Consider the following 12,745-nt stretch of genomic DNA (forward strand, 5'->3'; position numbering starts at 1 on the left):
CCTCATGGCTGGCGTTCTGGAGGTCCACACCTGATACCTGACACACAGGTGTGCATAGAGAGGGGAGAAAGAGAGAGGGAAGGACAGAGATTACAGAGAAATAAAAAAGGGAAAGCATGAAAGAGGGTGAGAGGAAATAGATGGAAGTGGAAGGGTATTGAAAATTAAATAATGGGCAAGAGAGAAACCACGACAGAGGGAGAGAGAGAGAGGAGAAACACGACAGGGGAGAGAGAGAGGAGAACCACGACAGAGGAGAGAGAGAGAGGAAACCCGACAGAGAGAAGAGAGAGAGAAACACGACAGAGAGAGAGAGAGAGAGAAAACCACGACAGAGAGAGAAAACGACCAGAGAGAGAAACCACGACAGAAGGAGAAACCACGACAGAGAGAGAACACGACAGAAGAAGAAACCCGACAGAGAGAGAAACCACGACAGAGAGAAACCACGACAGAGAGAGAAACCACGACAGAGGAGAGAAACACGACAGAGGGAGAGAGAGAGAACCACGACAGAGAGAGAAACCCGACAGAGGAGAGAGAGAGAAACCAGACAGAGGGAGAAACCACGACAGAGAGAGAAACCACGACAGAGAGAGAAACACGACAGGAGAGAAACCACGACAGAGAGAGAACCACGACAGAGAGAGAAACCACGACAAGAGAGAGAGAGAACCACGACAGAGGGAGAGAGAGAGAAACACGACAGAGGAGAGAGAGAGAAACCACGGACAGAGAGAGAAACCACGACAGAGGGAGAGAAGAGAAACCACGACAGAGGGAGAAACCACGACAGAGAGGACCACGACAGAGAGAGAGAACACGACAGAGAGAGAAACCACGACAGAGAGAGAAACCACGACAGAGGGAGAGAGAGAGAAACCACGACAGAGGGAGAGAGAGGAAAACCACGACAGAGAGAGTGCCCACGACAGAGAGAGAGTGCCCACGACAGAGAGAGTGCCCACGACAGAGAGATGCCCACGACAGAGAGAGCCACGACGAGAGAGAGAAACCACGACAGAGAGAAGAAACCACGACAGAGAGAGAAACCACGACAGACGAAGAGAGAACCACGACAAGAGAGAGAGAGAAACCACGACAGAGAGAGAGAGAGAGAAACCACGACAGAGAGAAGAGAGAACCACGACAGAGAGAGAGAGAGAAACCACGACAGAGGGAGAGAGAGAGAACCCCGACAGAGGGAGAGAGAGAGAAACCCACGACAGAAGAGAACACGAGAGAGAGAAACCACGCAGGAGAGAGAAACACGACAGAGAGAGAAACCACGACAGAGAGAGAAACCACGACAGAGAGAAACCACGACAGAGAGAGAAACCACGACAGAGAGAGAAACCACGACAGAGAGAGAAAACCACGACAGAGAGAGAAAACCACGACAGAGAGAGAAACCACGACAGAGAGAGAAACCACGACAGAGAGAGAAACCACGACAGGAAGAGAAACCACGACAGAGAGAGAGAAACCACGACAGAGAGAGAAACACGACAGGAGAGAAAACCACGACAGAGAGAGAAACCACGACAGAGAGAGGAAACCACGACAGAGAGAAGAAACCACGACAGAGAGAGAAACCACGACAGAGAGAGAAACCACGACAGAGAGAGAAACCACGACAGAGAGAGGAAACCACGACGAGAGAGAAACCACGACAAGAGAGAAACCACGACAGAGAGAGAAACCACGACAGAGAGAGAGAGAAGAAACCACGACAGAGAGAGAGAGAGAAACCACGACAGAGAGAGAGAGAGAAACCACGACAGAGAGAGAGAGAGAAAACACGACAGAGAGAGAGAGAGAAAACACGACAGAGAGAGAGAGAGAAAACACGACAGAGAGAGAGAGAGAAAAACACGACAGAGAGAGAGAGAAAACACGACAGGAGAGAGAGAGAGAAAACACGACAGAGAGAGAGAGAAGAAAACACGACAGAGAGAGAGAGAGAAAACACGACAGAGAGAGAGAAGAGAAAACACGACAGAGAAAGAAGAGAGAAACACGACAAGAGAGAGAAACACAGAGAGAGAGGAGAGAAACACGCAGAGAGAGAGAGAGAAAACACGACAGAGAGAGAGAGAGAAAACACGACAGAAGAGAGAAAACACGACAGAGAGAGAAAACACGACAGAGAAGAAAAACACGACAGAGAGAGAAAACACGACAGAGAGAGAAAACACGACAGAGAGAGAAAACACGACAGAGAGAGAAAACACGACAGAGAGAGAAAACACGACAGAGAGAGAAAAACACGACGAGAGAGAGAGAGAAAACACGACAGCGAGAGAGAGAGAAAACACGACAGAGAGAGAGAGAGAAACACGACAGAAGAGAGAGAAAAACACGACAGGAGAGAAGAGAGAAAACACGACAGAGAGAGAGAGAGAAACACGACAGAGAGAGAGAGAGAAACACGACAGAGAGAGAGAGAGAAAACACGACAGAGAGAGAGAGAGAAAACACGACAGAGGGAGAGAGAGAAAAACACGACAGAGAGAGAGAGAGAAAACACGACAGAGAGAGAGAGAAAACACGACGAGAGAGAGAGAGGAAAACACGACCAGAGAGAGAGAAGAAAACACGACAGAGAGAGAGAGAGAAAAACGACAGAGAGAGAGAGAAGAGAAAACACGACAGAAGAGAGAGAGAGAGAGAAAACACGGACAGGAGAGAGAGAGAGAGAAAAACACGACAGAGAGAGAGAGAGAGAAAACACGACAGAGAGAGAGAGAGAGAGAAAACACGAGCAGAGAGAGAGAGAGAGAAAACACGACAGAGAGAGAGAAACACGCAAGAGAGAGAAAACACGACAGAGAGAGAGAAACACGACAGAGAGAGAGAAAACACGACAGAGAGAGAGAGAGAGAAAACACGACAGAGAGAGAGAGAGAGAAACACGACAGAGAGAGGAGAGAGAAAACACGACAGAGAGAGAGAGAGAGAAAACACGACAGAGAGAGAGAGAGAGAAAACACGACAGAGAGAGAGAGAGAGAAAACACGACAGAGAGAGAGAGAGAAAACACGACAGAGAGAGAGAGAGAACACGACAGAGAGAGAGAGAGAGAAAACACGACAGAGAAGAGAAAACACGACAGAGAGAGAGAAAACACGACAGAGAGAGAGAAAACACGACAGAGAGAGAGAAAACACGACAGAGGAAGAGAAAACACGACAGAGAGAGAGAAAACACGACAGAGAGAGAGAGAAAACACGACAGAGAGAGAGAAACACAGAGAGAGGAAAACACGACAGAGAGAAGAAACACGACAGAGAGAGAGAAAACACGACAGAGAGAGAAAACACGACAGAGAAGGAGAGAAAACACGCAGGAGAGAGAAACACGACAGAGAGAGAGAAAACACGACAGAGAGAGAGAAAACACGACCAGAGAGAGAAACACGACAGAGAGAGAGAGAGAGAGAAAACACGACAGAGAGAGAGAAAACACGACAGAAGAGAGAGAAAACACGACAGAGGGAGAGAGAAAAACACGACAGAGAGAGAGAGAAAACACGACAGAGAGAGAGAAAAACACGACAGAGAGAGAGAAAACACGACAGAGGGAGAGAGAAAACACGACAGAGGAGAGAGAAAAACACGACAGAGGGAGAGAGAAAACACGACAGAGGGAGAGAGAAAACACGACAGAGGGAGAGAGAAAACACGACAGAGGGAGAGAGAGAGAGAAAACACGACAGAGAGAGAGAGAGAGAGAAAACACGACAGGAGAGAGAGAGAGAGAGAGGATACAAACAGAGGTCACACCAACCTGTCCGGAATCGTTGTGACGTTGCATTTACATTTCTGTAGCATTGACATGGTGTCGTAAGTAGTGTTCCACTACCGTTGCTACAGTGTTGAATTAGCATTCCTGTATCATTGCTGTGTCATTGCTTTAGCGTTGTGATAGTGTTCCCCTCCTCACCTGCAATATCTTGTCCCCGGTCTTCAGCACGCAAGTGCGTCCCGCTGGGCTCTCCGGCAGTACCTGTTCATTTAATTCATTCATAAATGTTTTCTACAAAACATACAAGGAGACAAGTTCAAAATAAATATCTGCATCAGTACACCGACGTAAAGCTACATTCTGGGATTTAAAAAAGAAAAAAGAAAAAGGGTTCCCATTATTCTTTTGTTACACCGCTTCACAAATCACTGACTGTAGCTTTAGGCTTAAAAGAGGGAGGGAGTGAGGGAGTGAGGTGGGGAGAACGGCGTCACCTGTTTGATGAAGATGCCCTTGAGTTCCTCTCCATTCTTCAGTCTCTTGATGACGCTGTGCCCGCCCACAATGCTTATGCCAAGGGACTCGCCCTCTTCCTGCCACACCTCCACTCTGGAAGCACGTGGGCCAGGGTAAGTACACAAACACGCACACACAAACACGCCTATGCACACAAACACACCAAGCCTGTGATCTCTATCACTCAGGCAACCTTGCCTACATTCATTTTGTACAAAAAAAAGAAAAGGGACATTTAATATCTTCGAGTCAAGTCAGGCGTGCACGACACACACACACACACACACACACACACACACACACACACACACAGACGGAGGTACCCTACTAGAGAGACCATGAGCTTGACTTCTCTTTTAACTGTGATATAAATCACATACTAGCGTCAATAACTAAGTTGTAACATTTTGTTTGCGTGTGAGCGCCCGTCTAAATAGACTGCGTCACCAGTCAAACTACCTCCTTTATAAACTGAGGATTTGAATAGATCATCTTCAGTGTTCATCCATTTTGATGAATCGCTAGCCAACTGTCTCGTAGATTCTTATCAGAAGACTCAACCACCAGGGCAGTTAACCTAATCCAAAACAACGAGGGCGGGGGGGGGGTCAGCTCAGATAAGGAGGCTTATTTGACAAAGATATCACGTCGGGCTGTTTAGAGCTATTTTGGGTAATGCTTTTACTTCACATCCGGCGTCATAACACATTATGACACCGTCATAACAGCTGACATAACTTGTCATAACCTGTCATAATATGGTCATAACACTGTCGTGACCATTATATTTAGACCTTTGTGACATATATTGCGTTATTTTATGGCTGGTTATGACACCTATATAAGAGTGTCAAAACCCCCAGAACCTACCACACCAGCAAAACATCAGATTACACCGTAGCCTACTTGTCAACAGTGTGTTAATGTTAAATACATCTATTTTTTTAATTGACCATACGAAATTATCGTTATAATTGTGCACATTTTGATGTCAGACACGCACCTATTGCAATGCTGTTGCTGATGACTGGGATGAACACAGGAGCAGATTTCAGGAGCAGGACAAGACACCCTCTTTTTGACTGATGACTGATATAAGGGCATGTACGTGATAGGCCTATCTGGCTTAAATGAATACGATGGTCATAATGCTTCTTGACAGTCATCAACTGCACTTTCTTAGTCCAAGTAAAGTGACACAGGATGGTCGTAACGCTTCATGACAGTGTCGTACAGCGTATTTTCTACAAGTTGTTTAAAATACGATGAAAAAAAAAAAAACATGACTAAAGAATTCATTACAACAAAAGGAATTGAGAAACTAACTTTCAAAATGAAAGGAAACTTCTTGTCAGGGAAAAAAATGTACTTGAATAAATGTGGGTTGACACTTACGGAGGTGCCATAAAATAACGCACTGTGTGACAAGATAGTCTAAATATATGGATCATGATAGTGTCATGACCATTTTATAACAGGTTTATGACCTGTTATGTCAGCTGTTACGACATATGACATGGTTATGACTGTGAAATCACGTGTAATGACACGGCGTCATGTAAAGTGTTACCCTATTTTGTATATTAGAAAAGCAAATAAACCAAAACTTATATTTGTTGATTTATGGTTGAATTACAATTGTATGGAAAACGCTTATGTAGACATTTTGGAAACGGTTATTATAGTCTTTATTTGTGTGGAATATCCATTTATTTGCTTTTGTGACACCTGGTGGCCAATTGCTGATTTACCTGTAGAGTAGTATACAAGTAGTCTGACCATACTGCTCATTATTGGCCCACATTAATTGGATATTTGAGTGATATAAAATAAAAGTTAACTAAACCTGACAAGTTTGAGCGGTTTAGGCTAATTTCCCATACTTTGTGGGCTCTGCCTGTCAAGCAACATAAGGACGCATTTGCAGATGTTCTGTTAGTTGACTAGGTTTACTTCGCGAGCTACCGGTAGAAACTTTATACAGTTGTCTAGTCCTAGTACTAAACCTAATGTACTTTTGTTCTCCGACCAACGTAGGCCTGCCTAGCAAAGTTAGCTAATGTTATCCCCTGTTCAATATTGCTTTTAAAAGAGTGTTTCATCACGATTGCTTGATGGACTACGTCAAATTGGCTAGCTCGCTTATAACAGATCACTTCAATATGGCTAGTTAAACAAACTTTCAAGAGATAAACTAGATGGCTTTACAGTTCATATAAGAAAATCAGTCAATTGGAGAGCAAGGCCCAGCCAATCAGAGTCAGCTTCTCCCCACAAATGGGCTTTCTTTTTTACACAGTATCATCAGCTGTCCGGGTGGCTGGTCTCAGACAATCGCACATGTGAAGAAGCAGGATGTGGAGGTCCTGGGCTGGCGTGGTTACACGTGGTCTGCGTTTGTGACGCCGGTTGGACATACTGCCAAATTCTCTAAAATTACATTGGAGGCGGCAAATGGTAGAGAAATAAACATTCAATTCTCTGCAGCTCTGGTGAACATTCCTGCAGTCAGCATGCCAATTCCACACTCCCTCAACTTGAGACATATGTGGCATTGTGTTATGTGACAAAACTGCACATTTGAGAGTGGCCTTTTATTGCCCCCAGCACAAGTTCCACCTGTGTAATAATCAAGCTGTTTAATCAGCTTCTTGATATGCCACACCTGTCAGGTGAATGGATTATCTTGGCAAAGGAGAAATGCTCACTGACAGGGCTACAAAGAAATTTGTGCACGCAATTTGAGAGAAATAAGCATTTTGTAGAAATMGAAAATTTCTGGGATCTTTTATTTGAGCTCATGAAACATGGGACCAACAGTATATTAGTGGTGATGACAGTACTCCGACTGACAACTTTACCAGGATGAGGACTTGCCGATCAAGCTCTTATCAAAAGCTAAATGACATGCTGTTTGCTTAGCTGGCTAGCTACATGCCATATGCCAAATGGATAGGCTACCATCACGTATCTGAAAATAAATGACCAATTGATGTTTACTGATCATGAAAAACATGCAGTTACATGCTGTATAACTCTGACAGACCTAAATGGGCGCAATTGTTTTGCGTTGGAATAAATCGGACAATCCCTTGAAAACGGCACGTAGTTGTTAATGGTTTTAGAGAAGCTGGCCCCCCAGCAGCCAAATCGAATGCTCTGCACCGTATTGTGAAGTTTTATTGATAATGACCTATATGTGCATCTGATTTGAATTGATCATTGTCTACCCCAAGAAATAAGGCATAACAGACAATGCTATATCCGAAATATAGTCACAGGTAAACGGCGTCGTTCATCAACTAATTTATTTAAGACTATATTCATGATATTGGACAGCCTCGCATGCGAAATCATTTGTCCATTAGACTTGTCCGGAACTTGCAAAGAGAGYGGGGGGGGGGGGGGTGGAGCTACCGCTCCGCTTCCTGCTTCTGCTCCTCGTTTTAGTATCTTTTCTAACGCGTCTCCCCTGTCAACTTAATCAAGCATCTGATGCAATTACAGAATATTTTAGTTGTGGGTTTCCAAGATTATGCAGGCAGAAACCACAAACTAGCTGAATTTTATAATCCATAATAATGACACCGACGCAGGATTTTGTCCGGTCACAGTGCATTCTAAATTGCTGAGGGGAGATAGGCACAGGTGTGCCAATATTGGTGAATAAGGCACGGTTTCAAATTCTGCTCGTCCAAAATCAGGCGCACCCATGATCCCAACTACCCATTTTAGTGAACCGTTACGCCTCTGCTAAAGAGCATCTGTTCAGGTTCTCATTGAAAAGACACTGTCTGTAATACAGCAGAGACACTCACCTGCGTGGCGGTCCCCAGTGGCTGAACGCAGGGGTTTCCTCTCCCTCTCCTTCCTCCCTCTCAGGTAGATCACTAAGAGCAAAACACGCAAAATGTTGTCGACCACCAACTCTGTTGTCCCTGTATGTTCTATTTTCCTGTATCTACACGCCGCCTGTTTCCCGCTGACCACTGCAAGGTCTCTAAACCTCGAACYGCATACATTACATACAATAAAGGTTTCATGAAAACCAGAGGGTCGATGGTGAATGTAGCGTATGAAGGGAATTTAATGAACCTGTCTCTACAGATGTGTTGTGTTCTCCTACCTGTGTCCMCCTCCTCCACCCTGGCCCCTCCTCTTCCTCCTCTCCGTGTCAACCAAACGCACCGAGCTACAGGAGAACAAATCAACCATTAGGTCGATCAATCAATCATTATATTGTCCCAGAAATATGTACTTTAATACAATACACTGTTCTTTTACGTTCTGAAGTTGTAGGTGTGCATATGGAGTATGATACCGTATGTGTATGTGGCGCATGAGGATATGGGCAATTCCACGATAATGGGATTATGCTGCGAGACAGATTTTTCACTTCAAAGGGGATACGTCGGGATGTTGTCATTTAAGCCCGTTATCTACTTCCCTAGAGACAGGTAAACTCGTGCATATAATTTTTATGTCTCTGCATCCAGTATGAAGGAAGTCAGAGGAAGTTTTGCATGCCATTGCTAACTAGCAGATATCGTAGACTTCCAGTCATTGCGCTAACGCTAGTTAACAACTTCCTTCAAACTGCACGCAGAGAAATAAAAATGGAATCCACCGTCTGACTCTGGCGAAGTACAAAATCCCGAGGTATGCCTTTAAAATATATACCAAACAAAAAACATTGACTTCAAAGTTTAACAAACCATAGAACTCTACYCACAATGACTACTTTGAACAATTTCCACAGAAAAGTTGACAAAAACACATTTAGAGGAAGAACTGTGCAGATACAAAGTGGAATTGKGACCGGTAGCACTGAAAATAACAGCGTCACGTTTGAATATGTGTGGGTACTTGTGTCACTTCAGTGTTAGCTAGCGCTAGTCGGCTGTACCTGCACCAAAAGACCGGTATTTTGCATCCTATAGCTTGGCCTCAATCTTTATAAATAGTGAGCCAACATGTTTTCAGCACTTTTACTTCCATGACTGATCAAAACTCATTTTCTCATGCACTCTCGTCTTTCTGCAGCAGATATACTGAGCAATATGCTTTTAACATCAAATCGCAGTATCGAATCGAAATGCATATAGAATTGTGAGAATCGRGATACATATTGTATCGGCACCTAAGTATCTAAGGTCCCTAGCAATTCCCAGTCCTGAAGAGAGAGCTGATAAATGAATTCGATATTCATCTCACGCGGCAAGAGATGCGGTCAAAACCACGATTGCGAGTATGAATGAGGCTGTTAGGGACGTGAGGAGAAGTCAAAACTTCCTTTGGGCTCTTTTTGGTTTAATAGAAATCGGACGAGAGGAGAAAAATTCAAAAAGGAACTGCTCAAGACCGCGATATCGGCTTCGTACTTGATCCTGCACTGTGAAATTGGGCTGAGTGGGATTTGAAAGTGCTTTGTGGTTGAGAACGCTTGCGGAGATCAAACCACAAATGTATTCTGTTTTCATGTAGTGTTAGAAACCTCTTGTGATGTGTCGGGCCAAAGCTCTATTACTGCGGAAAGTTTGCACATAAAAAGGTGGAACAAATTCATAAGTAAAGGTTCAGAAGAATGTGTGTGTGATTGCAAGGGCTGAATGCAAATTTGGCATCCCCGAATTTTCCTATCCCAMTATTTCCCAATCCTGGTCCGAGGGACCCAAAGGAGCGCACATGTAACAGTTAYCCACCGGGTTTATGGGCATCTGTTGATTTTCCCGGTCTTACTGTCCTCAGTACTATCTAATTTATTCCTCTATATCTATGTTATTTTTTTGCTTTACCATTTGTTTTGTTATGTTTCGTCAGGGACAACACCGTCTTTTGGGATGGGGGATGCTTTCGTGGGAGGGATATTGGAAGACAATRGGAGGTTTACATAGACTCAGTTGCAGATACAGAATGTTTAGCAGCTACGGTGCATTCAGAAAGTATTCAGACGCCTTGACCGTTTGCACATTTTAATAGGTTACAGCTTTTCCCCGCAATCTACACACAACACCCCCATAATGYCAAAGCAGAAACAGGTTTTTGGAAATGTTTGCAAATGTATTAAAACAAAACAAAAATYGAAATATGACATTTACATAAGTATTCCYACCCTTTACTCAGTACTTTGTTGAAGCAGCGATTACAGCCTCYAGTCTTCATGGGTATGACGCTASAAGCTTGGCACACCTGTATTTTGGGAGTTTCCCCATTCTTCTCTGCAGATCCTCTCAAGCTCTGTCGGGTTGGATGGGGAGCCTCGCTACACAGCWATTTTCAGGTCTCTCCAGAGATATTCGATCGGCTTCAAGTCCGGGCTCTGGCTGGGCCACTCAAGGATACCCAGAGACTTGTCCCGAAGCCACTCCTGCGTTGTCTTGGCTGTGTGCTTAGTGTCGTTGTCCTGTTGGAAGGTGAACCTTCACCCCAGTTGGAGGTCCTGAGCGCTGTAGAGTAAGGTTTTCATCAAGGATCTCTCTGTACTTTGCTCCGTTCATCTTTGCCTCGATCCTGACTAGTCTCCCAGTCCCTGCCACTGAAAAACATCCCCACAGCATGATGTTGCCACCACTATGCTTCACCGTAGGGATGGTATTGGCCAGGTGATGAGCGGTGCCTGGTTTCCGCCAGACGTGACACTTGGCAWTCAGGCCAAAGAGTTCAATCTTGGTTTCATCAGACCAGAGAATCTTGTTTKTCATGGTCTGAGTGTCCTTTAGGCYCCTTTCATCTAATTTGTATATACTGTATTATATTCTACAGTATTTTAGTTGATGCCACTCCGACATTGCTCAATCTAATATGTATATATTTCTTGATTCCCTTCTTTTACTTTTAGATGTGTGTGTATTGTTGTGAATCGTTAGCTACTACTGCACTGTTGGAGCTAGGAAAACAAGCATTTCACTACACCRGCAATAACATCTGCGTATGTGACTAATAAAATTTGATTTGGMCAAACTCTAAGCGGGCTGTCATGTGCCTTTTACTGAGGAGTGMCTTCCGTCTGGCCACTACCAAAAAGGCCTGATTGCTGGAGTCCTGCAGAGATGGCTGTCCTTCTGGAAGGTTCTTCCATCTACACAGAAAAATTKTGGAGCTCTGTCAGAGTGACCATCTGGTTCTTGGTCACCTCCCTGACSAATGCCCTTCTWCCCCSATTGCTCAGTTTGACCGGGTGGCCAGCTCTAGGAAGAGTCTTGGTGGTTCCAAACTTCTTCGATTTAAGAATGATGGAGGCCACTATGTTCTTGGGGACTTTCAATGCTGCAGAAATGTTATGGTACCCTTCCCCAGATCTGTGCCTTGACACAATCCTGTCTCGGAGCTCAACGTACAATTCCTTCGACCAAATCATGTCCAATCAATTGAATTTACCACAGGTGGACTCCAATCAAGTTGTAGAAACATCTCAAAGATGGTCAAATGGAAACAGCATGCACCTGAGCTCAATTTCAAGTCTCATAGCAAACGGTCTGAATACTTATGGAAATAAGATATGTTTTTTGTTTTTTTATACATTTGCAAAAAGTTCCAAAACCCTTTTTTTTTGCTTTTTCATTGTGGGGTATTGTGTGTAGATTGCTGAGAAAATGTTTATATTTAATCCATTTTAGAATAAGGCTGTAACGTAAGAAAATGTGGAAAATGTCAAGAGGTCTGAATACTTCCCGAAGGCACTGTATATCAAATTACTTTATTCTTGCTATAACTGTAAAATAAGAATTTGTTCTTAACCGCAATGCCTACTTAAAAAAATAAAWATTAAAGGCAGTATCACTGGGGTCATTGCCTGCTATACCACCCTTTTACCAGCAGAGGGGGCGCTAAGCCCACTAGAGAGCCAGGATGTGCAGACCAATTTATCAGCAGATGAAAAGGAAATGAATCCATTACCTCAAAGATACATGTAATTGCATGTAAATCTTACTCAACCCACTGAAGACGAGATATGACGTCAATGAACACTCAAGGCAGTTTACAAAAAAAAAGTGCCTGCTAAATGGCGTATATTACTATTATTATGATATGATTTCAGGTATTTTTTGAAACACCCGCAGTATTGGTTCAACTTCTCACCCACATTTTTGTAGAAATCAATTGTTGTGGGTAAATAGGTGTCAGAATGTGAGTGAGAGCGAGAGAGAGAGAGAGAGAGAGGTACTGACTCGGTGTCCGTGTCAGTCAGGGTGAGTTCTGATCCTCCGTTCCTGGAGTCTGAGTCTGCCTCACTGTCCCCACCCGTCTCCACCCAGGAGTCCACAGACTGACCCAGAGTGAGCTGGTCAAGAAGGGCTCTGGGCTGCAGGTCTGGATTGGGCATCTCCTCCACCTCCTCCACCTGTTTAGGAGGGCAAAACTAAAATGGTATCATCCTGTCCCCAGACACACTTACCTAAATAATAACGGGACGCACTGTGATGTGTAGCATTATTTCGGAACATAATACTGATTGAATAGTAACAGTGGTCTTGAAGACTGC

The 12,745-nt window shown here is 44.1% G+C and overlaps 1 protein-coding gene across 8 annotated transcripts in view; it reads right to left on the minus strand.

Moving 5' to 3' along the window:
• patj (PATJ crumbs cell polarity complex component) overlaps positions 1-12,745 on the minus strand; it is a 172,183-nt gene that overhangs the window by 101,682 nt on the left and 57,756 nt on the right. For 7 of the 8 annotated variants that reach the window (XM_070447485.1, XM_070447481.1, XM_070447483.1 and 4 more), the window contains 6 exons: positions 12,432-12,622; positions 8,390-8,455; positions 8,082-8,153; positions 4,242-4,356; positions 3,946-4,008; positions 1-37 (listed from right to left, as the gene is read on the minus strand). The exon at positions 1-37 is cut by the window's left edge and continues 5 nt beyond it. In XM_070447485.1, the coding sequence (XP_070303586.1) occupies positions 1-37; positions 3,946-4,008; positions 4,242-4,356; positions 8,082-8,153; positions 8,390-8,455; positions 12,432-12,622 (544 nt within the window). The remainder of the gene's footprint in view (positions 38-3,945; positions 4,009-4,241; positions 4,357-8,081; positions 8,154-8,389; positions 8,456-12,431; positions 12,623-12,745) is intronic. The other variant, XM_070447482.1, reaches the window with a different exon arrangement.

The sequence above is a fragment of the Salvelinus sp. IW2-2015 genome, linkage group LG16, assembly GCF_002910315.2.
Source record: "Salvelinus sp. IW2-2015 linkage group LG16, ASM291031v2, whole genome shotgun sequence".
NCBI lineage: Eukaryota > Metazoa > Chordata > Actinopteri > Salmoniformes > Salmonidae > Salvelinus > Salvelinus sp. IW2-2015.